General features: G+C 45.3%; 1 protein-coding gene across 3 annotated transcripts in view; it reads left to right on the plus strand.

Annotated features, from left to right (window-relative positions):
* The window catches only part of DGKG (diacylglycerol kinase gamma), a 210,196-nt gene that overhangs the window by 131,867 nt on the left and 50,866 nt on the right, over positions 1-27,463 (plus strand). For all 3 annotated transcript variants that reach the window (XM_065942306.1, XM_065942308.1, XM_065942309.1), the window contains one exon: positions 23,683-23,773. In XM_065942306.1, the coding sequence (XP_065798378.1) occupies positions 23,683-23,773 (91 nt within the window). The remainder of the gene's footprint in view (positions 1-23,682; positions 23,774-27,463) is intronic.

Here is a 27,463-nt window from a genome sequence, read left to right on the forward strand (position 1 = left end):
CAGTTTGTGATAATACCAGAAAGGAACTTGAAAGCCAGCTATGTTTTCAAGTTTGTAGGCTAGATAAACTAAAAGTTATCAGTACTTATTTGTTGATTCCTCTCTAGAAATATTTCCATCAAAGAGCACAAGACATAGGATATAATGAAGTTCAGAAGGGTTATGGTCAGCATGATAAGCTCATGGAAGAAAATCAAAGTACAAAAATTCAGAGTAAGGTAGGAACTGGCTAGGTCCTCAAATGGGTGTTGATAGTCTGGATGCTTTCCAGAAGGGAGAGGTCAGAAAAATACTGGAATCTGAAACCATGTCTTATAAGGAAGGGCTGAATTGGGCATCATTTCACCAAAAGAAGAGAAGACTTAGGGAAAAGTGATTATTGGCCTCAAATATTTTAAAAGTGCTTCTCATATAGGAGGAATTAGGTTATTTTGAATAAGTCAATGGGGAAAGTGACTGGGTAAACCGATGTGAGCCCTGTATAAGGACATCAATTCCACCAATGAGGGCCACCCACAAGTGCAAGCAACTATTCTTCAAATTCTCCAGGCTAGAATACTGTGGTGGGTAGCCACTTCCTTCTCCAGAGGATCTTCCCGACCCAGGGACAGAACCCAGATCTCCCGCATTGCAGGCAGATTCTTCACCGTCTGAGCCAGCTGGGCTTCCCTGGTAGCAATGGTCAGTCAAGTCTTTCTCATAGCGGATCCCTCTGACAATCTCAGTCAAGTCTTTCTCACAGCGAATCCCTCTGACAATCTCAGTCAAGTCTTTCTCACAGCGAATCCCTCTGACAATCTCTCTTCTGCCTTCCTCTTCCACTTAAAAGGGTTCTTGTGATTTCTTTGGACTGACTCAGATAACCCAGGATCATCTTCCCCCTCAAGGTTAGCTGACTGCCAGTTTAAGTTCCAGCTGCAGCCTCAATTGCCTTGTGCCATGTAACCTAACATATTCATATTCACAGGGTCCAGGGATTAGAACATGGACATCTTCAGGACACTATTCCACCCACCACAAGTCCCTTACCTCATAGCATTATTTTGAAGGTCCAATGAAACAGTGCATTTAAAATGCTTACTACAGAGGTGTGGCACATCAATGCCAGCTATTATTATGAACATTCTTATTATTACAAAGACAGAGCCCACATCAGGTAATAGTCATGTTAAATGACTCAGTAAAGTCCTTATAACTCTGAGATTTGGAGATTCTCTAAGAGGAATGGTAAATATCTATTGGTCATAGGGTATGAGTCATCAAAAACACACGGCATTTTTTTCTTCATTTATCTTGACAAAATATTTTCAATAAAATAACAATGCATGTTATTATATAATTTAATAATATATCATATAGTATGATATCATAGTTTATTTCAAAATCATAAATAATTTGTAAAGTTCAGAAAAGTTAGAGTTTGAAAAAACCAATCACTCATATTGCTATCACTCAAAAACATAATATTGCTATTTTGGTACATTCCAGCAGGTTTACTTTGTATTTTAAAATAATTATGTATATATGTATACATATATATATTTTAAAATAATTATAATATGTCCTTATAAAGTTGTATGTGCTGTTTTTTAAATAACTTTTGCTTATACAAGTAAAGACTTATTGTAGAAAAATAAATCATATTGTCCCCTTCCCCCAAAAACATTATTAGCATTCTAAATGAATTTTCCTTCAACACCCTGCTACACAATTTAATTAAGCTCACTGGTATACACTGGGTTAAAACATTATTAACCCAGTAGCACTTACAGGTTATGAAAGAAAAATGATATAAAAGAACTGATTGGAATAAGTTTATCTGCAGTGGGAGTTTTATCAGTCTTTTCCAATTAAGAAAATGCCAATGATTTTGTTCAGTTAATATGAAAATTTTAAAATGCTATTATTCAAGTCCCTTTGCAAATGAAATAACTACTTGACATGTTATGCAGTTCTACTTCGTGGAGATCAAATAAAAAGGATATAATTCTCTTAACACAGTTCCCAATGTTGTACATAGTTTTGCTGTATCTGAAAGAGACTAGTTTGTGTTTTATCTGGCCATCAGATGTAGCAAGAATTGCCTCTGGACTCTGCAATGGTATAGTTTTTAAGCATGTGTGACTGTCTGGGTATAGTGAAATGCTTACGAAAGTAATAAGCCCAATATAATCAGCATTGCTGCAACTCATACTAACAATAGGAGCCATCATTTGTTGAATGCTTTCAAGAATTTCATGTTAAAGAAAAGAATTTCATGTATGTTAGTTTTAACTGGCACAGCTATCCAAGTAGCCATAAGTATTATTGCTCCATTTTACAGATGAGAGCATTGAGGCTCACAGGGATTATGCAGTTTAGGAGTGGGCAACTAGTTAGTGGAGTGGCTAATCAAACCTAGTCTGTCTGACTCCACAGCTTCCACTCAGCCCGCTATACTTCCTGCCTCTCTGAATGCCCAGTTTGGTGCCCCAAGACAAAGAAGCACATAGGAAAGAGACAGAAGAGTCCCAGAGACAGTTAACAGAACCTCTGAGAAAACTTTTTTTAAAAAATCATTTTTCCTGGAGAGGAAAATCAGAGAATGTGCTGGGAGTAGAGTGAGAGGATTCACAACAGGAAATAGTGGCCACACCTCTTAACTCGTCTTCCCAGCTCAGGAAAGAATGCAAGGGGGAAGCATGTGCTTCTAAAGTGAGGAGTTGCCTTTGGAACGGGAGGAAGAATCTCCTGACTTGGAGACAATATTAAAGGCTCAAGTGAGTTATCGAGGGAAGTATTGTGGAATGTCTTGCAGAAGTTTCTAAAAACAGAAAACAGCCTCATTCATCTGGCCGGACAAGCGCAGCAGCATCTCTGAGCCCAGATGACCCACAATGAGTGAGTCATTGTGCCACCAAATGGGACCCTCTGCTTCCCACTTCACCGTGACGGGTGGGCCCCGAGAGACCCGCTTTATTCCTCAGTTCCCACTTGGACCCCACGATGGCTCTTCCTCAGCATGTCCTCATTAGCCCATTGACCTATCCTGATGCTCTTCCATCTCAGGCCCACCCTACCTGGAGCTGCTCATGGTTTTTGTCCTGTTTCTGCCCCATGAGAACCTGCTGCCACAACCAGCGTCCCACTTTATAGAACTTCAGTGCATCTGCTTTACCTTCAGGGCCCCTTTATGCAGTTCTCCTTCCCAAACACCAATCTAGTCTTAGTGTTTGGTTACTGTTCCTCTCACCTTGCCCTTAACTCCTTAGTCTAGGAAACATCTCCTCTGGAACCTAATCGTCACCTATTGTTTCAAAAAATGCACTCTAAAACATTCTGAATAGTCCCACCCTGTCCTCCCCAAGTCCTGGCCTCTGCCTTTTCTTAGAATCCGTCTGTAAGGTTTTCTTTTAACAATCATTAATTTATTTATGGCTGCTCTGGGCCTTTGTTGCTGTGAAAGGGCTTTGCCTCATTGCGGTGCACAGGCTTTTCTTTGAAGTGGCTCTTCTGTTGTGGAGCATGGGCTCTAGAGCTCAGGCTCGGGAGTTGTGGCACAGGGGACTTTGCTGTTCAGTGGCATGTGGGATCTTCCCGGACCAGGGATAAAAACTGTGTCCCTTGTGTTGGCATGTGGATTCTTATCCAGCAAACCACCAGGGAAGTCCTCTGCAAGGTTTTTGACACATTTTTTTCCTACTTTGATTTTTTTTCCTCTTCGTCTTCTATAAGTCCTCATTTTGGCACAAACTCTCTCTGCCTTGTTCACAAGCTTCCTCACTCAGAGCAGGGTCTGAACCCTTTGGGTCTGATCCTTAAGTCAGGATCCACTGACTTCAAACCAGAAAGGTGGTGCTGTGCCCTCATTCAGCCAAACGTGTTGAGCATCTGTTCTAGTAGCATGATGCTGGGGCCGAAAGCAAAGATAGGTTACCACAGCCCCTACCTGCTGGAGTCTGTGGGTCTAGTTAGGAGGATGAGCGTATTCTGAGGCTCTTAGCAACTGTATTAGTTTCCAAAGGGTGCTGTGACAAAGTACCACAAACCTGGTAGCCTAAAACAACAGAAATTTCTCTCTCACAACTCTGGAGGCTGAAAGTCTGAAATCAAGATATCAGCAATGTGGGTTCCTTCCCAGGCTCTGAGGGAGAATCTGCTCCTGCCTCTTCACTTGCTTCTGGTGGTTGCCAGTGGTTCTCGGTATTCCTTGACTTGTACCTGCCCCACTCCAATCTCTGCCTGTCTTCACCTGATGTTCTCCCTGTGTATCTGTGTCCCTCTGTCCACATTTCCCTCTTAAGGACACAGTCATTGGATTTGGGCCACCCTAATCCAATATGGCTCCTCTTAACTTGATGACATCTGTAACATCAAAGATCCTATAAGGTCATATGCTGAGGCACTGGGGGCTAGGACTTCAACAAATCTTCTTGGAGAACACAGTTTAACTCCCAATACCAACCCTCCCTCAAACCCTCACAAAGGATGGAAATACAATATAATATGGTTGAACTTCATTTGAACAAGGGGACATGAATAACGCGTGCAAAGACCTAACTGAGAAAGTGTGGTTAGCCTTCAGAAAGAAAGTTATTACTTCCCGTGTGGCAATAGTGATAAAGAACCTGCCTGCCAATGCATGAGACGTAAGAGACATGGGTTCGATGCCTAGATCAAGAAGATCCCCTGGAGGAGGTTATGGCAACCCACTCCAGTATTCTTGCCTGGAGAATCCCCATGGACAGAGGAGCCTGGTGGGCTACAGTCCACGGGGTCTCAAAGAGTCAGACATGGTTGAAGTGACTTACACACACACAAAGAAGGTTACGTTTGAGTGTGAGCTTGAGAGGGATGGGATTCACAAGGACAGGAGCTGGGTGCCTGCGAGGAGTCAGGAAGTAGGCTGGGAAAAGGGCAGGGGGGTAAAAAGACAAGACGTGAGAGAAAGGAGAGTGGCTCTGAGGGCAGGTGGGAGGCAGTTATGGCAGGATCTCAGTGCTCTGCCCAGGATTTTATACTTTTTCCTATAGGTGAGTGAGTGGATGAGTCAACAAATGCTTTTTGAAAATATCAACGAAGGAATAAATTATTCTTTCCAGTATTTCCAGAGCCAAAATGTCAGGGCTTCTAAACATTTACATGCTGAGCCTTGCTGAAGGGCTAGCCTAGCACAGGCTGTTAGATCAGACAGATACCTGAGGAGAAAGAAGGAGAGGTAACCCCAGGAGGAAACCGAAAGAACAGGATAGAAATAAGGGGAACCAGCTCTGCTCACAGGGGGCTTCCCTGGTGTCCCAGTCATAAAGAATCTGCCTGCTATGCAAGCAGGAGATGCAGGTTCAATCCCTGGGTCAGGAAGATCTCCTGGAGGAGGAAATGGTAACCCTCTCAATTATCTTGCCAGGAAAAATAACATGGACAGAGGAGCCTGGCGGACTATGGTCTATGGGGCCACAGGTTCGGACATGACTGAATTGACTTAGCAGAAGCAGCAGCTCTGCTCACCTGGGGAGTTAGCACACATCAGGGCAATTCCCCTGGAGAAAGGATAGGCTACCCACTCCAGGATTCTTGAGCTTCCCTGGTGGCTCAGACAGTAAAGAATCCACCTGCAACATGGGAGACATGATTCGACCCTTGGGCTGAGAAGATCTCCTGGAGGAGGGCATGACAACCCACTCCAGTATTCTTTCCCGGAGAATCACCCTGGAGCCTGGCAGGCTACAGTCCATGGGGTCAAAGAGAGTCGGACACGACTGAGTGACTAAGCATAGTACAGCACACAGGACCAGAAAAACTATGGAAAACAACCAGCTTTCTTGCAAACCCTGAACCTGGATGCGTGCTGTTTGGTTGTGGAAGTAGAAATCTATTTTGGAAAAAAAAATTAATTCCATAAGTCATTCTCTTATCTTCTACCACTACAATTTCAGAAGTTGATTTATGTGGCTTTTAAATTTAGCATAACGTGTTTTATTGCTTGTTTTTAGCTACAGAGAAAAGAATATCTTATTAACACTCTATTGTACTTTACTAATTAAAATGTTAGAGGATTACTGTCCTTTTATACAGGGACATTTCTGTGATATAGAGTACATCTTTATGTTTAGAACTGATGAGATTAGCATGTTCATTTCGATATATTTTCCTTAAACTCTTCATACTTGCACATGTTTTATTAGAGTTTGAAAAACAAGGTTGAAGAGTAATATATATTCAAGAAAGATTTGAGTGATTGATTTTAATTCTTCATTTAAATCAACATTTATTCAAGAAAATTTTACTGCATTTATTACTTGGCCAAAGGAATTTCTGAAAGCAGCTTTTTGCTTTACTAATCAGGAAACTCAATAACTCTCTTTAGTGAAATAAGTGAATTATCTGTCAAGAAACCCTGGGCAAATGGCTTTACAACTCCATATCTCAGGCTGTGTCACCCTTATGTGAAATGTAGATGTTAATACCTTGTGAATTAGTCACTTCTCTGATTCTTAACTTTCTGGGGTGTAAATGGAAGTTACAACAATCTCACAAAAAGCTCATGAGATTTGGAATAAATATATAGATTTAAAATATCTTGGGTGCTGGTATGATGCTTTTGGCTACTACAGGAATTTGTAAGGAGAACATTCAGCAGTTTATATGTGAGTAACTGCAGAATCTCTCAGTTAAGTGCATAGTGTTGTGATCCTTACCTATTATAACATTGTATATAGACTCTTAGCTTCAGACTGGATTTTAGGTTTTAACCCCCTTCCCATATAAGTATCCCTTCTATAAACATCCCTCTGAGAGATGTCTTCGGAGCTCTCCTTTGAAGATTATAGATTTCTACTTTGAAGATTGTAGGACTGTTTTCATTTTTTTTTTTAACTTTTTTTGGCCTTACTACTTCACATTTTACAAGAAAGCATTTTCCCAATCTTCTAATGCTCTCCAGTGAATAAGGGGCTCTCCTCGTTCCAAGAGTGTACTTATACCCTCAAATTGCCAAAGCATCAGAGACTTACATAGTTGCTGAATATTCATGTTTACTGAACCTACACTTAGATTGAAATCCCTCATTGTCTAGTAACAAAATGTTTTCTATTCTGTTGAATGAAGAGTCCCTTTAATCTTGAAAGTGAGCCTTTTTGGAGAGCTTTCCAAAATGCCAATCAAGCCAAGTACTCTATCTTGCCTTTGAACTCAAGGAGCTGAAAGTGTGTCTGTAATCTCCAGCTTTGGGTTACCAGAGGGCAAGAGGTGATAGGAATGTCATGGATAAATGAAAACCCCAAAACTCTTAGTCTTAGTGAAACTTTTATTGAAGCTGTCAACACAGAGTGTTCTAATTAATCAGGTTCTCCCTTTTGTCTTCTGTACCACCTGGTACTGGAACTTGGGCAGAGGGAATGATGGAGGCTGCTTATAATCAGGATTTCTATAGACATGTGCAAGGTTGGGTGAGGATAATAAAGCAGGATGCCCTCTGACTTGAGCTGATGGCCTGGTTCAGGATTTGTACTTATAACCTTGTCCCCCACCCAACTAGAGATGAGTGTACTAAAGAAAAACGGCCAACAGTAAGTCAGTGGGTTAGAAAAGTAGAAGAGATTTGAGAACTGGATAACTTGTCCCTTAATTATCAAGACTCCTTAGTGTAATGTTAATGTTTGTAATAACCATCCATCTGTGCAAAATGGTAAATAAAGCAAGCTACTTCTGTAGGGTTAAAGGACAAATTCATTACTTGGTATTCCATGATTGTCAAACCTACCAGATTGTACCTAATTTATAAACACAGAGCAACTGAAAATATTTTTTTCCCCAGAAAAGGTGGACTTTATTCTTCTTCACATGATCTTTGCGAATTCCAACAGCTTCAACTTTTACTCTGTTGCAGCAGGCCAGCCCTTGAAACCAGACACACATTAGGACCCATCACCAAAGGTACCAGGGCTCAGATGGGAAGGATCCGATTAGGAAGAAAGTGGGAGAAACTCTTGAAGTAGCTTCTAGGAAAATTCCCAGGAGAAAACTACAAAGGTCTATATGAGGGGTCACAAATTCGAAATCCAGCAGAGACCAGAAAGTTAATGTGAACGGGTGCAAGGCTGTAAGGCTTTAAGGAGTGATGAGGACTCTTGTAAGGTAGAGAACATATGCCCTGTGTAATGGGAGTGGCCAGTACTCAGCTCTGACCAATTGTTGCCAAGTTGGAAAGCAACCCAGGTTTAAGCAATCCAGTATTAACAGATCTGATTTCTCAAGAGAAGGTGGGCTCCAGGTGTTTATTTTAAAATTCTTCCAATTTTGAAAACCACTGTGCAAGTCAAATTTCCAAGCCTCATAAGATCTATGGGCCTCCAAGCTATCACATTGGTGCCCAGAAACTATAAACCGAAGGTTATTATGAGGGCAAATTACTTTTTTTTTTTTTTTTTTTTTTGCTTGACCATGGTCACAAATATTGGTCTTGCAGATGTAATTTGGTCTCCTCCCAAAGGAGAGAGTGAATGGGCCTCAGAAGACCTAAGAGGCCAGGGTCTTTGCATTGATGGGGGGTTCTAAGATGTCCTGAAAGAAATGATCCAGAAAGAAAAGGCACTCAGAAGCTCAAACAGAACATAAAGCAAAGTCAAGAGTGTGATTACTAAGTAGATATACCATGGGGATAAAGAGGAAAGGCCCAGTCTCTTGATGGGGAGAAATTAAAGTATGGAGCTGTACCCAAAGGAGACAGATTTGGCACTTCTGGAGAAAGGAAAGAACAGCTAACAGGATCATCATGAGTTTGATAAGAGTCTATAGAGGTCACTACAAGCTTGTCTTCTTCAAGCTATAAAATTAGCATTGGTTAAAGTGCATTCCATGAGATGTTAAAAGGAGATTCCCAGGAAGACAGGAGCTCAATTGTTGGAAAACTCCAAGTTAAATCTACTTTTTTTCTGTGTGATAATGTAGAGCCTTTAGTATACATAGATTCAAGTCTATGGAGACCATGCCAAAGCAGGATAAAGTATTTATTTTTAAATATTTATCCATTTATTTATTGGGCTGCATCAGGTCTTGGTTGTAGCCTGCAGGACCTTCATTGCTTCATATGGGATCTTTTGTTGTGGCCCACAGGATCTTAGTTGCTCCACTACATGTGGGATCTTTGTTCCCTGACCAGGGATCCAACCCACATCCCCTTGCATTACAAGGTGGATTCTTAACCACTGGACCACCAGAGACGTCCCAGGATAAAGTCTTTAGTTTCCCAAATTTAGCTGACCACAGAATCCCCCTACCCTAGAGCGTCTTGTGAGACTAGTGTTCTGCTGAGTTCACACTAATGACAAACGTGCGTTAGAGACAAGAAGAAGCAAACATGAACGTGCATTAGAGACAAAAAGGAGCAAACGTGCTCAAATAACCCGTAGACTATTTCTCCCTTCGAGCCATGGATGTGGGGACAAGTCACACGTCCAGAGGGACCCTGGTTGGCCTCTCTGGTGACTCTGGTGTCTTGGGTAGGAAACCAAGTGGCAGAGTTGATGCTCCAGTCTCTTCCAGAGCCGTGAGTCAGGATTTTAGAAGAAACAGGCACAGATGCATGGGGAGCGTGAGCTGCTCTGTAACTGAGCCGAGGACGCCTGTTCCCCTGGACCACGGATTTGGATGCTGGAATGACAGGCCCCTTGGCAAGGAATCGGGAGCTTGTCACATAAACCAAGGAAAACATTTTTGGCCAGAGACTTGAAGACCAAACAGGAGAGCTTTAAAATGAGATTTAAAGGGGATAAAGTAGAATGTTCAAATGAAACTCTAAAATCGCAGCCCACGGAGGGGCAGCAGGTGTGAGCTAGAAATAAGAGGCCTGGCAGAGGGGGTACCAAGCAGTTCTCTGAGGAACTGGCAGCAGGGTCACATCCACACTGGGAACACGCTCGCCAGCTGCATGGTGAGGGGCCAAGTGAATGGGGGAGGCAAGCATGACCTCCGAGACAACAGAGGTGAGGTGGCTAGGACACACAGCCAGGATGCCATGCTAGGTCAGGGTGACAAGGTCACATGATTGGAGGCGCTGAAATGGGTGTTAGGAGTGTGCACACAAGTAGAAGTCACAAACGTGAAAGTGGAAGCAAAGCCGAGAGCATATGGATGAGATTTTCAAAAGGGCAAAATAGAAAGGATTTTGCTGGCGGTGTGTACGCTACAGTCTTCTCAGGCAGAGAGAGGCTCTGGCTGGTGCTCTCCTATTTAAGACGTTTTTCTAAGTAGCATAAGAAGAAGATGGAATAATGATGGGAAGAGAGTATTTATTCAGGCATCTGCCCGATTTTATGAATTGTTGCCTTGCTAACAATTTCATGATGTAAAAGAGAGACCAAGGAGGGAACTACCTTACTCTGTATTTAGTTCTGACCAGGAAGCATCCAACTGGTTCATGGTGTGGAAGGCACAGAAACTTCAGAGGAAGTAGCCAGATTATCGAGTAGTTTTATGAAAGCCAAAGGAAGAAATATGAGGCATCCTTTAGTTGTGCCCTTTCTCCCTCTTCTTACCTCTTTTGCTTCTTACTTCCCTCTGCCACCCCTGGGCCCAGTCGAATCAGAACTCCATCCCGACTTTAGGGTGGTCACCAAGGATTTTAGGGTGGGTTTTATTAATAGTTCCCATGTTTCTTTTCCAGGAAGTTAGGGAGAACAAAGATTCCCCAGGCCAAATTCAGCAAGAAAGATGTGCCACTTGTATTTCAAGTTGGAACTCAGAATCCATGAGGCCACAAAGCCAGTTTTATATATAGCAGTGGAGTTCTGTTGCTTCATTATCTGAGTGTATATCAGAGGACCCATGTATACCTTCTCAATTAATTTTCCCAATAACCCTTGCAAGGTAGGGAATACCATCCCAATTCAAAGATGAAGAGACTAAATGACTTGCCCAAGGCCACGTAGCAAGTAAGTGACTGATCTGTGACTGAAACCCAGCCCTTTCTGGCTTCTGACCAGGGCTTTTTCAGCCCCACCACACTGTCTCCAAAACGACATTGGATATCTAACGGGCTAATTGGCTTTGGTGGTTACTCTGAGAACCCAATCTCAACATGACATTGTTTCTATGGGAAAATGTGCTCAGAGTGACAAACAACTGGCTTAAGCAAGGACTTTTGTAACCTGACCTGTCATAAATCGGGCACCACCTCAAGCTCAGAAAGGCTGGCTGTGGGAGGGAGAGAGGAGACCAGGCTTATTCAGCCAGCATCCCCTCGGACACTGCGATACCATTTCAGGCCAGCTATGTGTTTGCCCAGAAACAACAGCCTCAAAGGCATCTGTAAAATAACCACATAGCACCCACCACAGAAGACAGATGTGAGGGCCACAGTGGGGGACCCTTTGGTTTCTAAAGCAGCTAATGCAGGTCCAGCACACAATAGACACTGGAGAAGTAGAGATTAAGATAATTGCCAACAGCTGGGGGTGAGCTGGGAGTGGAGGAAGTAGAGACAGAGGGGAAGCTCTGCTGGAAATAACGTAGGGTGAAGTACTATAGGGTGGGGTTGTGGACCTGCTTTGGAGGTTTGCCTCCTTCTCCCCTAGACAGTTCCTAGTTTCTCGCCTTGGCTGGTCAGAACCCAGGAAATGGTCTTCCTCAGCAAGAGCGTCTGAGCTTCCTCAGCCTACCTTCTCCCAGTGTTCAGGGCTATATTTGTTTGTTTGGTTGGTGGGTTTGAGAACAAAATCTCATCTTTTTATTTTTTATTTATCTTTCATTTCCTTATTTTCTAAAAATCTTTTTATTTTTATTGGGGTAGCTCAGCTGATAAAGAATCCACCTGCAATGCAGGAGACCCGGTTCGATCCCTGGGTCAGGAAGATCTGCTGGAGAAGGAATAGGCTACCCACTCCAGTGTTCCTGGGCTTCCATGGTGGCTCAGCCGATAAAGGATCCACCTGCAATGCAAGAGACGTGGGTTCGATCCCTGGATTGGGAATCGATATCCTGGGTTTGATACCCTGGAGAAGGGAGTGGCTACCCACTCCAGTATTCTGGCCTGGAGAAGTCCCTGAACTGTATAGTCCACGGGGTTGCAAAGAGTCAGGCATGACTGAGCGACTGTCACTTTCATATAGCCGATGAACAATGTTATGATAGTTTTTGATGGACAGCAAAAGGACTCAGCCATACAAATACATGTAACCATTCTCCTCCAAATTCTCCTCCCATCAAGCCTGCCACATAACGTTGAGCAGAGTTCCATGTGCTATACAGTAGGTCCTTGTTGGTTATCCCACTTTAAATATAGCAGTGTGAATATGTCAATCCCAAACTCTGTTCTAATCAGCATTCCTCCCCACCTCGGCCTTAACTATTCCTGACTGCCTTCAGGTACCAGTTTCCTGGCCTGATGGATGTGTGAATGCTAATAAAGCATAGATCAGGATCAAAAAGCTACACAACAGCTAAGCAATCATTACAGGGCCTTAGAGTCCCACGTGCCCACCTGCCTTCTCCCCTTTCCCTGCCTCTGGGAGCCGGGCTCGTATTTGACTTGGTCTCTGAGAGTTGTGAGGTTGTGCTTACTCAGAGCCCTCTAGCCTCAGCCAAATCGGCCTGAAGGGGATTTTCGTTCCACAAATAAATCTTCAAAGAGAGAAATGATTGCTAAAAGCAGCCAAACTTGGTGAGATTTTTATTTTATTTTATTATTTTGGATGGGGGAAGGGAACTGTTTTCCCTTGGCAAGGACAGATACTGACTGGAAAAACACTCCAGAGACTCGGGCCCTCAATAGAGGAAAACCTTAGCTGCCTCACCAGCTGTCTCTCCTGAGGGTCACCCCCAAAGTGGCAGGACCATGTGGTGGCAATCTCATCACGGTGGCAGTTCTCAAGTCACACTTCTGTCTCTTGGGAGAGACTCTGCCTCAGAGCCGCAGAGTCTGAGAGAAACCTCCTGCTTGGGCCTGGGTGTTTGCCCACACAGGGGTGTGTCCCCAGGTGCTACCCTGGGGGAGGATCCCGTTTCAGACTTTGACTGGCTTCATGCCCACAACTGGAGTCCCAGCCTTAGGAGGGGAAACTGTCACAAGCTAGACAGAATTCCGGAGTGCTAGGAGACTCTGCCCCTAGTCCATGGAAACCTTGGAAGTCTTGTGTGCGGTAGGAGGCTCATTGCTTAAAAGGAGCAGATTCTCCAGGGCTCAGAATTACCCTGGGAGGGAGGGGCAGAACGGCTGCTCTAGAGGAAGCCACTGACTTTGGCCCTTTCTTTCTCTGGGGCAAGAGTGGAGACTAGAGACCCACAGGGAGACCCAGACCGCCAACTGTGTGGGGAAGAGCGAGAAAGGGCTGGAGTAGCCTGAGTCTGCCAACCTGGAGCTGGAGCTTGCGGTCTTACGGTGGCTTGTGATCAAAGTCAGCCCACAGGCACGAATGGGAATGGCCCACAGCTTTGCAGTCACCAGCTCTTGTGGTTTGGGCTGACCTTTCCACTTCTCTCAGATCCCTCTGGGACAGAGCCGCAGGAGGGGGGGTGTGGGGGTAGATGGCAAGGTAAGGAATAAGGATGGGAAGGTGGAAGGTGGGAGCTGGAATTTGAATCCCAGCTGGTGCATCCTCAATCTCAGTTTCCTAAGGCTGATGTCAGTCTTCTAATCTGTACCCTGAGAAGGCTGGTATGGCTTAGAAGAGAAGCACTGTGCAGAGCTGGTGTGGTTCTGCTTGCACTCACATACTATCAAATGGAGCACTACTCTTATTTATTCCTCATCACCCTCCACCATGGATGCCCTACTGAATAAGATTTCTGTCGCCCAGAAAGGCTGTTCTAAGTAATCATTCATTTTCTATCTTTAGGATTCAACAGAATCCATTTGCCATTCAATCAGAGCAGGTTGCCAAGAGTAACCAATGTAATTGATTTTATTCCATTCCACATAAAAAAAAATTTTTTTTAACCCGCTAGTTAGCCTGTACAGTCTTTGTTATGAGTAAATGCCCAAATACTGTTACATATTAAGAAACACTGACAGCAACTCATAACCTCCTTCCATACTTTGGAATAGTCCTTGGAATCTGATCTCCCAGCTAGGAATCCCTGGACCCCAAAGTTCCCCTAAGTGCAATTGATCTGTCACCTGTGATTTTACGGTAATTTTTCCCACGTGAAAATGACTTAAGAAGTGTCTTCATAGGTTATTAAAAGGATTTTGTCTTTATACTATAAAATACACACTAGGCAGGTTCCTCCCTCCTTTCTTGGCCTTTTCGGTTTTCTTTAACCCCCTTCTTGAGCTCTTCCCCTTTCCTGTTCCCCACCCATTTCTGGTCTTGTTGCCCACCCCCTCCTGGTCTCTGGTCTTGGTCTGCAGTCCACCTGTTCTTTCACCACCCTATATTTTTCTGAGCACCATGAACACCAGTCTTGTCACCAGGATGGAAAAAAGCCAGGGAATACCTTGACCCTTGAGCTGAGCCAAGACAAATTTGTTGGCAGGAGCAGTGGGCACAAGAGTCAAACTCAGAGAACAAAAACAGCTATTTATAAAGTCTGCTTCCTGATCGCTGGGGGCTCGCTTGCCCTTGTACCAACAGGGCCACTGCCTCCCCTTGAAAAAGATCCTTCCATCCATAGCTCTGTGCCAGCAGGTCACAGAGTGCCATTCCAATGAGCAGCGAGGGCAGGGGATAGCATGCAGGGTGGATTAGATGTGGTGACAAGCTCTCTGATGGGCCAGGGCAGCTGGGTGTGCGGTGACACAGATGGCCTCTGCAGCACCTGTGAGACGATAGTCACTGGCCCCTTACAGGACCTGACACCCCGGCCTTGGAACTAAGCCTTACCTACCCTGGCTTTTATTTTTTCTTTTTTAAAATTTTGATCTAAACTTTGGTTAACATAGTCACTGAATATCCAAAAGCACTCGGGACTTAAATAATATAAAGTGTCAACAAATAAATGATCTCAATATCATAACAGTTGTCATTCAGCTTGAGTTGCACTTCCTCTTCCTAGGTTGCTATCATACCTCTCTGGTTGTGCTAGATTCCTATTTTCCTTCATAACCTGACACTAGTCTAACTCTAGTAGTCAGAGCAGTAACAGCATCAATAACCCGGCAAACTCATGGTACTGAGATCATTTGTTTCTGTTTTTTAATTGAGATGAACCTTATGAAGATATATAATTAATGTGCCAAAGTAGCCTGTTGGCTAGGTGGAGTTTTTCCCCAGGTGTGCAGTTTGGGGCACATATGGTGTTCTTTTAAAGAGCTGAACTAGTTGCCAACTTTAATAACTAAGAGATTTTACTTTACAACACATTTTTGTGGCATCTTTGTTTAAAAAAAAAAAAAGAAAGGCAGCTCTGACAATACTCGGGCCCACACTCCTCCATGGCTCTGATTATGGAACAGGTGGGCCCTCCTGCACTGTCCCATATCTTGTCATCTCAGGTTCTTCAGGGAGCTTGGAGAAACCTCTGAAATTTGTCATCCTCCACCCTTCATTTTGGATGAGGAAACTGAGTCTAGGAGACCCTGAGTAACTCCCGTGGGGTCGACATTCTAGTGTGTATGAGAAGTGGGGCTGGAGGAGGTCTGCCCAGCATGGCCACCACATCAGGCTCCCTCAACCCAACACAGAACATATCTTGGGGGCAGCATCTGCTTCACTGGGCTGACAGAGGCCTAACTGACTGACTGAGTCATGACCCACTCAGGGAATCTGATTATCAAAGTCCAAACCACAAAGAGGAACACCTTCAATTCAAGGGCTCCTATTTCTAGAAATAGCTATAGTGTCCTCTTTGTAGCCTTCTACACCCAAAGAAATGTTTTCATGTTTTGATGACTTCAAAAGTCTACTGCACTTCAAACTTCCTAGATGATCAGAAAAGGGCCATCAGAAGCTCATTGCCTTTGCTGGTGAAAATGCCCAGCAGTGAGCTTAGTTTCGCTTGTGGACATCCTTGAAAACAGGCTATTCATAGGCTCTCAGGATGGTGACTGAATCCAGTCCTAAATTGCTGACAAATATAAAAGAACATTTTTAATTAGTCTCATTTTTCCCTCATCTGTCAAATGAAAAGATTCAACTAACTAGTGTGCAATCAATGTTATTTTCTTATAAAGCAGGGGGAAATTAAGAAAGCCCAGAAATAGAGTCAACCCACGGTGTCACTGCTGCTGCTTACCACTCCTCCATGTGCCTGAGAGTCCCTGAGAGCCCAGATGAGGGGCTTCTGCCTCAAGAACGGGTTTGCCGGGGTAGCTTAGAGCCTGACAGTGAACCTAGGAGTTTCTTGGACCTGGAAACCAGCCTCAGGACAACTGGTTACGGATTAGTCATCTCCAGCTGAAAGGTGATTATGAGAAGGAAAGAAATGCTGGGCCAAAAACAACTCAGGAAGACGGATGCAGAAAAGGCAGTCCAAAAGTCATTAAAACATTGTTAGCTTTATTTTCTTCAAAAAATATTGGCTGCCTGGGATAAAACCCCACAGGCTCCTGTCCCTACCCCTACAGCCTTTGGGGAACAAGTCTCCCAGGGAGTATGTCTCTTAGCAACAAGAGAGAACAGTGAGGGAGTACTTCCCATGCATGAAACACCTGCTTGGTGCTTTGCATTTGCCATATGAGCTTCGCAACTTTGCTAAGTAGAAAATCATACTCACTTTTTGTAGGAGAAGAAATGAAGGGTCAAAGAACTGAAGTATCTTGTCTAACCAGGAAATGGCAGAACCAGGCGTGAACCCTAGCCTCTCAGACTCTAAATTCCATGCTCTTATACAACTGAAAATGAAACAGACAAAAACTAGTACCACATGCAGCAGCAGCAAACCTCCAATAAGGGCTAAAAGTAATGGCAGGAGAGACATCTTCAAAAGACCAGAGGAACACTGGCGGTCAGGCTGTCTACTCAGCAGGGAGAATGAGGGCTTTGTCAAATTGTTAGAGGGTATTATTACCTCTTTCTTTGGAAAGGTGCTTAATGTGATGATGGAAAAGGGGAAAGAGAAAAGAGAAGATGAGGCTGAGAAGAATTTGCTTCACCCTGTGAATTTATCATCAAGAGCACCTCCTCACAGGATTCTTCTAAGAATGGAAAGAGATAATATATGTAAAATTTTTGAAAAAGTGAAAATGTTAGTCACTCAGTCGTGTCTGACTCTGCGACCCCATGGACTGTAGCCCACCAGGTTCCTCTGTTCATGGATTTCTCCAGGCAAGAATACTGGAACCATTCCCTTCTCCAGCGAATCTTCCTAACCCAGGGATCAAACCCAAGTTTCCCACATTGCCAGCAGATTCTTTACTGTCTGAGCCACCAGGGAAAATGTAAAACCTAAAGTCTAAAGCCTCCCTGACGAGAGACTTTCTCTACTTCCAGATCAACAAATAACATGTCAGCACTCAGCACTATCCACATCTGCTCTGCCAGTGTAGACAGAACCAAAGAATACAAGTTATTCCTCCCTAGTGTCGTGGTATGCAGTGGTAGCAGGCTGGGGGTTTGGCTTCCTTCCTGTTCTCGTGAAAGTGAAAGTCGCTCGGTCATGTCCAACTCTTTGCAACCCCATGGACTATACAGTCCATGGAATTCTCCAGGCCAGAACACTGGAGTGGGTAGCCTTTCCCTTCTCCAGGAGATCTTCTCAACCCAGGCACCAAACCCAGGTCTCCCTCATTGCAGGCAGATTCTTTACCAGCTGAGCCACAAGGGAAGCCCAAGAATACTGTAGTGGGTAGCCTATCTCTTCTCCAGGGGATCTTCCTGACCCAGGAATCAAACCAGGGTCTCCTGCATTGCAGGTGGATTCTTTACCAACTGAGCTATAGGGGAAGCCCCATAGCAGCTGAGAAACCTTTAGGAAGCCCTGCCTCAGATGGGCCTGCCAGTGCAGTCCTTGGTGACAGCACCCCAACAAATACAAAGAGAGGATCTGTCTTGTCCTCTGTGTCACTTGGCCTGACGCCAGCCTCCACCTCAGGACCACCATTAATGTCTGACCTCAGTCATGCAGGGTGCTGGGGGCCATTGCTATCTGATCAACCTGCATCCCAAGAAGAGTCTCTTCCTTTCTTGGTCCCTACCCTCCTGGCTCCAGCCTTTGGACTTGCAACTATTTTGGCAGCTAGGGCAGAGGCAACCAGAATAATCCCCCTTTATATTATCTAATATAAGGCTAGTGGCAATTTTTTCTGAGAAACCAGATATGTGACCTTCATTAGGAAGAGGGTAATTTGTTTTTTAATATTGAATGTTGCTGATGGCTTGCCAATAATCAAACTTTTAATGTGTACAGGGGATGAGGCCTGTAGACCAAGACCTGTTCTAAATGACTTTACATGTCTCATTTAATATTGATAACATTCTGTGAATTAGGTATTTATCCATTTTGTGAGTAAAGAGGCTCGGAAAAGTAAAAAAAGAAAAAGAAAAAGTTCAAAGTTATACAAGCTGTAAAGGGCAGAGTCAACATTTGAAAGCAGGGCTCCTTGATTCCATCCTGGGGTCTTGCATTAGATCCCTTGGCCCTCTCTTATTATGCGTGGCCAGAAGTGGCCCACATTGGAGCTGAAGTGGGAGGCACCCAAGGTGAAATTGATGTCTGTCTCCCGGCTTTCCCCATCTCACTCTGTGTAGGAGATGCCTCATGGGCACCTTCTGTGCCTCATTTCTGGGTGAGCTGGGAGAAAAAGGTCCAGGGTGTCCTGGGAGCCTCTGACTTTTCTAGGGATCTATTCTGGTTTCCCCAACTTTCTGAGGTTGTTTAGATTCAAGACCAGGAGGTTCCTGTGACAAATCCTATTGAGACTCACCTAGACCACGCCCCTGGCCACTGGGACTTAGGTCAGGGGGAGGGTACACTCTTCATCAGACAGCATTTCCCAGCTTGTGGTGCAACCACTAACACCCCAGGCCTGCAACCGCTTCCATTTCATAGCCTGGTTTACAGCGTCCCAGTCTGTGATCGGAGCACACAGCACCACCCCACACCACCCCACATGCAAAGACATGAGAAGATAGAGTGTCTAGGCAGCAAAACACAGGCTCTGGGGCCTGACGGTCAGGGAGGGGTCCACCTCTGCACTTACTTGCTCCACAACCTTGACAATTTGCTTTTCCTCAAGTCTTCCCTTACTTGTAGCAATGGTAGTTACTTCAGAGGGCTCTTCAGAGATAGGCACATGAAATGTTTTGCAGAATGAAAAACCAAAGAACCGTAAGAATAGATTGTATTTGAAAGTGAGAGTGAAGTTGCTCAGTCGTGTCCGACTCTTTGCGACCCCATGAACTGTAGCCCACCAGGCTCCTCCATCCATGGAATTTTCCAGATTGTATTTACTTCTAACTAAAGTGTGCCTGAGTTAAAAGAGGAGGAAGATAAGCTCTCAGATTTCTGAACAAAAGTCCTGTCAGTCAGAGGTTGAATATTAGCATCTTGGTGGAGCTATTAAAAGCATGGAAACTTGTGAGGCAGAGATCCTGCCTCTCTTATTTATCACTCATCTCCAGGTCATATGCAGTGCCTAGTCCATAGTATGGCTCAATAGATGATCTATGGATAGATGGGTGGATGGATGATGGACACGCCAAAACACAAAAGAGCTGTCCTTCAGTTACAAAGAGGACTGCCGCTGGAGGACTGAACTCCTGTGCTCCTCTCTCAGCAAACAGCACCTGCCATCTATCATGCAGCCTAAACACTTGGGTGTCATTGACTGTTCTTTCCCACTGACTCGTTCCAACAAACCAGCCCTGTCAGTTCCACCTGCTAAATTTTAGCTTGTGAATCCCTTTCCTTAGCCTGAGCCCTGCTTTTACCGCCTTGGTTCAGGTCCTTCCCAGTTCTCTCCTGGGTTTCTACACCACCTACAAACCATCCTCCAGACCTCAAATCTGTACCCAACCCTTCCAGTCAACTCTCCAGACTTGGAACAGAGTGATCTTTAAAAAGCACAAAAGTCTGTCAGGTCACTACCACCAGCCCCTCACCACTACCGTCACTTGAGGATGGTCCACAACACAGTATAGACTTTAAGATAAAGCTCAAACACCTAAGCATTGCACCCCCCTTATCTGGCCAATATACCCCTCCTGGAATTCCAGATCCTCTCCAGCAGGACTGTGCTCTCTCTTACCCTGGGCCATTGCTTGGGCTTTTTCCTCTGCCTAGAATGTTCTTCCTCTACTTTCCTTATTCCCTTCCACATCCTTCAGAACTCGTCACTCACTTAGGATGGGTGGTGGCCTCACTAAGAACTGGATGTCCCTCCTCCTAGGTATCCCCAAGGCTCAGTACTTGGCACATGACTGTTTCCACGCTCTGTTTCCTCGACTCCCTTTCCCAGGTGTCTGGCTCATGGAGTTCTGTGTTTTGTTCTCCCCTGCGCCTAAGTACACCCTATCTAGTCCTGGCACCCTGAATATTTCTTGAGTTGATGAATACTTTGTCTCACACCAAATGTGTACATTCTCAGAAGCAGATTTGCAAACATGACGTCTTTGGACAATCATGTGACCAGTCAAGATAATTAACCAAGGATTAGGGTGTGGTCTGACTCTGGAAAAAAAACTACTAGATTAGACATGGAGGGAACATATATTTTTAACCCAAAGTCAAGACACATGATCTGACTAGTATGAGCATATGTTTTTCTGTCCCAGAAAAACTTAGATGTATAATGTCTACAAAAGTCTATATAGTCAAAGCTATGGTAGTCATGAACAGATGTGAGAATTGGACCATAAAGAAGTCTGAGCACTGAAGAATTGATGCTTTTTAATTGTGGTGCTGGAGAAGACTCTTGAGAGTCCCTCTGGACTGCAAGGAGATCAAATTAGTCAACCCTAAAGGAAATCAACCCTGAATACTCGTGGGAAGGACTAATGCTGAAGCTCCAACACTTTGGCCACCTGATACAAAGAGCCATCTCATTGGAAAAGACACTGATGCTGGGAAAGATTGAGGGCAGGAGGAGAAGGGGGTGACAGAGGATGAGATAGTTGGATGGTATGACCGACTCAATAGACATGAGTTTAAGCAAGCTCCAGGAGATGGTGAAGGACAGGGAAGCCTGGCATGTTGCAGTCCATGGGGTCGTGAAGAGTTGGACACAACTCAGTGACTAAATAACAACAATGTCTACAGTGGCCCAACCTGATGCCATAACCTTATTATGGTATCCAAACATGCAAAGACATTGAAATAACTGATAAGTAAGTAGCTAACATTATCGGTGAGATTATTATGCAGCAAGCATTATGAGAAGTGCTTTGCAGTCATCCCATTTAATCTTTACAACTACCCTTTTAAGTAGATCTTTATATTACCTCCATTTTACAGATCAGGAAACTGAGGCTTAGGTTCACAGCCAGCAATGGACATCTAACCAGCAACAGAAGAACTGTCTGTTTGATCTTCTCAGTCATTCTGCAGTACTGACCTAACCATGACCTCTTAACCTTATTAGATCATCAGAAGCACCACTTCTGGGTAAAAATAGCTTGCGGCTTCCGGAAATTTTTATTAAAACTCTAAATCTCCTGGCAATAACTTTCAAAAGTCACGATTCAGACCAGCAGTGATATTTGAAAATGGAATCATAATGCAGGTCTCCTGGCTACAGAGATGCTCTTGCTGCTTGTGAGGCATCCTCAACCTTGGCATTTATGACAGTCTGTGCTTTTCCTATTACTGGGTCTTTTGCCGTCATTGTCTGTTGAAAGGCACTGACCCTCATTCTGTCTTCCCTGAGGAATCCTCTCTTTCAGGGCTAATCGGTCTGTCTTCTTCCTTCATTGTCACTTCACTGGGATCTAGAGTATTGCTTCGGAAAATCCTGACAGCTGACCACCTGAATAGTGATCACCTGGGCACTCATAAAATGCATATTCCTGGACCCTGTCACACATAGGCCACATAGAATCGCTACAAATCAGAGCCCAGGAACTAGCATTTTAATCACATTCACAAGTGATTCTTATGAATACTAATGTTTCAGAGCCACAAAAGTAGTCCCCAGATCCTCACAGCTCCAAGCGTGATTGCTGGACCAGTACTAGCAGCATGTTAGAAAACAAGGAATTCTTATGCTCAAATCCTGAATGACTGAATCAGAATTTGCATTTTAATGAAATCCCTGGGTAACTTGTATTCACATTTCTGTGCATACAGAGAAGTGATCAGAGCAGTGTTTCCTCTGCACATCATGGCAGGCGTAGAAAACAAAAGCAAATGTTTGGCGTCTATCTCATATAGAAAGAACCCCAGCTGTGGCATCAGGGGCTCAGCCTGCCCCAGACCCCAACCTGGCCACCCAAAGCTGAGGAGATTGGTATCTCAGGCACACCTGGGCCTAGTACACTGGCTGAGAAGGTCTACTTAAAGAACACCCAACCTTTCTAAGTTTCTTCATAAGCATAATTCCATAAATATTGTTTATCATTTCTTTTCCTGCTTACTAAGAGTCAGAAAGGCTACTTCCCAACTAGATCTTAGAAATCTTCATGCAGTGGGAGAACACAGACTCGTCTTTAAGCTGTAGGTGGACTCTGAGAAACGTAGAGAGAAAAGTTGTGCCCCCATCATCTGCTATGGCCTAAGAAATATTAGGAAGAAAGCCTTCTTTCCTTTGAAGAATGCTCCTTTCTCTTAGTCCACAGCTCTGAGGATGGAGGATCAGCAACACACAAGGCGGCATCCTCTCTCCTGAAGACTGTGCCAAGAAGATTGTGATTCTGTTTAATCCTTCCTCAGCAAAATCTGCCAGCTTATAAACTGGACAGGTGTCCCTTCTCTTAGCCAGCCCCTGAGAATAGGATGACAGTTGGGACGAGAGGAATGGAATACCTTCAGAAACACTTCCTGGTGAGACCATCTGATCAAAATGACCAAGTGTCAGGACACAACCATCTGACTTTGCAGAGCTCCCGGCTACATGGGAACACCATTGTTTCCGGCCACCCCACCCCCCATCAGGAAAATGTGGAACATCTTTAAAGCTCAAAATAGTGAGCTCTTACTTTGAAGCAAATAGGACAAGGCCTACCCCTCAATGAAGGATTGTCATAGCCTAAGAGAATACAATTGAGAAAGAAGTGGGGGGAAACTATTGCTACCAAAACAACTCACTTTTTTTCCCCCTCTTTCCTCCTTGCCTGCAAGTCTATGTCTAATTCTCTCCACTATGCTTCTCCCAGTCAGAGCATAGACAAAGTAGAACACATTTTAGCTGGTTTGATGTGGGGCTGTCCCTCCTCTGTCCTGAGGCTATACCTCCATCAAGTCTCAACTGGCTAACTGATCATCCTCCCTTCGTACCCCAACTATCGAAGCTCCTCTGCATTTGTGGTAGAAAGGACACTGACCAGAGTGTGCTGTCAGTTGCCACCTGGTTGACTTTCATGGAACTCCTCCCTTGATCCAGATCCAGAGGCAAGCAGGCCTTTCTCTGGCTCTGACCAGGAAGATCAGAGAGCCACTGGCTGTTCACCCAGAGTAGCCATGATGTCTAAGAAACAAATAGGTTTTTCTTTAAGTTGGTAGCAAGAACAGTTGGTTAAAAAAATCTTCCATCCCTGATCATCCGATTACAAAGTGCTGAAAACATAAGATTGGGGACAGCTGAGGGCTTGAGTGTCCCCGCCCTGGGAGCATAGCTGTTGTACACAGCCATTTCAAACACAGAACACTGAGCCATCTTTCTGACTCCTGGTCCAGGATGAAGAACAAGCTGTGGTACTTTGAATTTGGCACCTCGGAGACCTTCGCAGCCACCTGCAAGAAACTCCATGACCACATAGAGTTGGAGGTGAGTCCCCAGAAGCTTGCTGGACCTTGGTTCTGGTCCTGGACTGTCACATACCCTCAGAACATGTCCCCTAGGTTCATGGTGGTCCCAAGTGTAGTCCTTCATACCTCCATCCTATTCCCAACATGTCTACAGCCTCACTCCCAGTAGGCTCCAATCACGGAGTTTGCCTTTCCCGGCCTGACCAGGGAGTTCTGGGGTCTGAGACCTAGAGTCCCAGTGGACTCAGGGCTGCAGTCCTTTCCTGCCCTCAGCCCTCTCCCCAACATCACCTTTAACTTCTTCTTTTTCAAGAAATGAAGACAGGTGCTACCCATTCAGGGAAAGAAGCTGCTATGGGGATAGAGGCAATGTCCCAAGCCTGGTTAAAGTCTGGGAACTGAAGACCGCAGGGCTGAGGGGTCTGAGGTTGAGGCCAGAGGTGACCAGACATCATCAGCTCACCTGCCTCAACTTTCAAGGAGCCAACTCAGGCACTCAGGGCCAACTTCCCAACCTGCACAGTCACTCAGAAGGTTCCTTGTTTAATGCTCTTCTGTGACTTTCTTTTAAAATTTTTGATAATTTTTTTTTTAGCAAAGGGCCCTGTATTTGCATTTTGAACCCTCAAATTACATAGCTGATCCAGTTGGTGCACTTGCATTTTAACTCTCCAGGCACTTGCAGCAGCCTGCCTCAGACATAGCCTGTGGGCTTCACTTACCGGTAGATAAGCTGCCCACTTCTCATCCCCCGCCCTGCTTCTGCTGGACTGCTCTCCTGAGGTCTTCTCACTTCTAAGAAAAGATTTGCCCTGCAAGCCCAAACTTCTCTGCACACCTGCTGTCTCTGCTCTGCGGGACCTCAGACCCTTGGGGCCCCTTGCCCATTGTTCTCGGTTACCGACCCCCATACCCCTTCCCATGGAATTCAGGCCAATGGTCTTGTTTTCACTTGAGAAAAACAAGTGAAAGACAGGCAGAGTTGGGCCAGGATGGGCTCTTTCTGGGCCACCAGCTTTGTCCCTGAGCTTGCAGCAGCAGTCAAGTGGGGCCCGGGCATCCCTTGGAGGAGAAGCATTTGGCCTGAAGCAGTGTGGGAAAGCCCCACCACTCCCTGCCGAAGGGAGCCTGCATGCACAGGGAGTTTTCACAATCAAACCACAAAGCCAGAGATTCTGTGCTTCTCTTTGACTCATCTGCCTGCCTCTCCCCAGCGGTTGCTGGGTTACCAACCCCAGGGTGGGAGGAGCCAACCCAGCTAATCCCCTAAACTTCTAGTCAGCTCAGTCAGAGGGCAGAGAGGCCCAGGAGTGGGGGGCACATGTCCCCAGGTGGTACCACCTCCACCTGAGAAAGTCTGAGAAGCCTGCCTTCCTCTATGGACACGTAAACCCATGGCCAGAAGCTCTACAGCAAAGGGCGGGGGGGCTGGATTGGGATGGAAACTGGACGTGGCTGGAGCTCTGTGTGCATTTTTCCTGTTGGCATGATCATCTGGGGTGTCTTTAAATATACCCCAAGTGAGGGACAGCCCTGGCCTAACCACTGCCAGCTGCAGACACACAGCGACTGCTTGTTCTCCCTGCAGCTGGCCTTGAAACTGTGCCCAGAATAGAGCAGCTCAGCTCCCCTGCCTCGGCGGGCCCCGCCCTCCCAGCTCCCAGCTCCCAACTCCCAGCTTCCAGCCCACAGCATCATGGGCCCCTCTGAGTCCAGTGCACAGCAGCTGGTCCTCAATTGCAGAGGGGGCTGGTGGCCTCTGGAGGAGGTGGAGGTGTTCGCACAGTGGATTGTTGGGGGCTTTCAGCAGCACTTCTTGTTTTCCTTAGCTCCCCATCGTGAGTCTTTTTAGTATCTATTCCTGAGGCTAAGGATGGGAGGTGGTGGTGCATCTGACAGGCAGCTTCTGTGCTGACAGCCTGCAGGATTGTGGCAGGCATCCTTTTGTATCTAGGGAGCGGAGGGGAGACGGTCCTGGGTCTTATGATACAGAAGAGACCAGTGAGACAGTGGGGGAGGAATGTGAGTAACAGATGTTAGGAGGCTGTGGGGCAGCCCAGGTAGATGTGAGTGCATCAGGGGCCTCGGGAATAACAATAACAGAAAGGTATGTTAAGTGACCTTCTCCAAGTGGCAGCTGCACACAACAACCTAGGCCTGGGAGGACCAGCATGCTCATCAGTTCAAGGTCAGCGAGCCTGAGCATAAGCCCACACAGGTATTGATACTGTGTCACCATTTCCAAAGCCCCACCACAGCCTTTATGGCAGAGTCACACAACAACCAGTGAGCTAAGTAGGCCCTGTATTCTTATCCCCACATCACAGAAAGCAAGCTAAGGCACAGAGGGTTAGAAAGATAAACAGAAGGGAGAGAGAAGTAACAAGGGAAGAGGAGAAAATCACAGACTCTGACTGCCTACTGTAGAGTGTCCTCATTTGATACCATCACCCAGCGAGGCAAGTATGATCACATCTTTTTAAATGAGGAAACTGAGGCTCAGACACACTAAGTAACTTCACCAAGGTTTCATTGCTGGAAACTTGTAAGAGTCTAGGCCTTCTTAGTCCTCCTGGAAAAGAGTTTAGCTTGGGACCCAATAAACAGATTGACCTAACAAGTGCTAGGAGCTTGGTGAATTTTTCAGCGCAGATACACGGTTTCTTCCTCCTTTGTAGAATGTAGGACTGCTGGGTTCTTTCTCAGCTGTGGCAGCTGGGCAGGGCTGCTGGGAAATGCTTTAGGAGAACAGAGGGCACAGTCCCACTGCTTGCTCATTTGAGGAAGGAGGGGGTTCGGGCTGGACAGGAGGAGTCAGGGAGGAAAACTGCCTTAAAGTTTACCAAAGGTCTTCCCATGCAGCATTTCATTTTGATCCACAGAGCATGCAGGGAAGACACGAATATCCTGACTTTCTGGGTGAGGAAACTGAGGCTGAGAGGTCCAGCAACTCGTGGAAGGGCACGAAAGTTAGCGGTTCAGGAGAACAGATTAGAAAGTCTGTTTCATTCCGTGTCTCTGTGTCACCTCAGTAACACTTGGATGGTGAAACTTAAAGCTAAAATGAGTTTTATGCAGAAGTTCTGCACTGAAAGTCTCTCTCAAGGAATACAGCCTGTTTTTCAGAGACTTGTAGCTTACTAGAAACTAGAAGAATTTGGTCCCTTCTCTGAAATAAAGTTTACAGCCCAGTTGACAGAACAAACATGAGCTGGTTAATATAATACTCACTTAACTAGTGCTAAGAAAACTTGATCCTGAGATCTTGAGGATCCACGTGAGCAATCACCCTGGACACTGTTTTGGGGTCAGAGACCAGGGCCAGAGAAAAGATGATTGCAGATCTACTGGTCACCTGCAGACACTTGGTCAAGGCTGGGGTAAGGGCGGAGGGGGTGGGGTTGCTCAGTGAAAGGGGCTTGGCCTGGACAGGCATCAGTCCTCTTCATAAAACTTGTCTGGGCTTCAGTGTTCTCATCTATAAAATGGGGGAAAGGAGTTAGTCTACTTCCCAAGGCTATTGATTAATGTTTTCAGGTTTGTTATTTTTTTTTTTTTTTTTTGAGTAACTGGCATTGGTGCCAAGTGCCTCACTGAATCCACAGAGCAGCCCCAAGTGGCAGGTGTCACATCCCCTTTCCAGAGATGGGGATAGAAAAAAAACATAAGAAGCTCACCTGCGGTGCAGAACTCTGAGTGGTCAGGTCAG

The sequence above is a fragment of the Muntiacus reevesi genome, chromosome 8 (assembly GCF_963930625.1).
Source record: "Muntiacus reevesi chromosome 8, mMunRee1.1, whole genome shotgun sequence".
Taxonomy (NCBI): domain Eukaryota; kingdom Metazoa; phylum Chordata; class Mammalia; order Artiodactyla; family Cervidae; genus Muntiacus; species Muntiacus reevesi.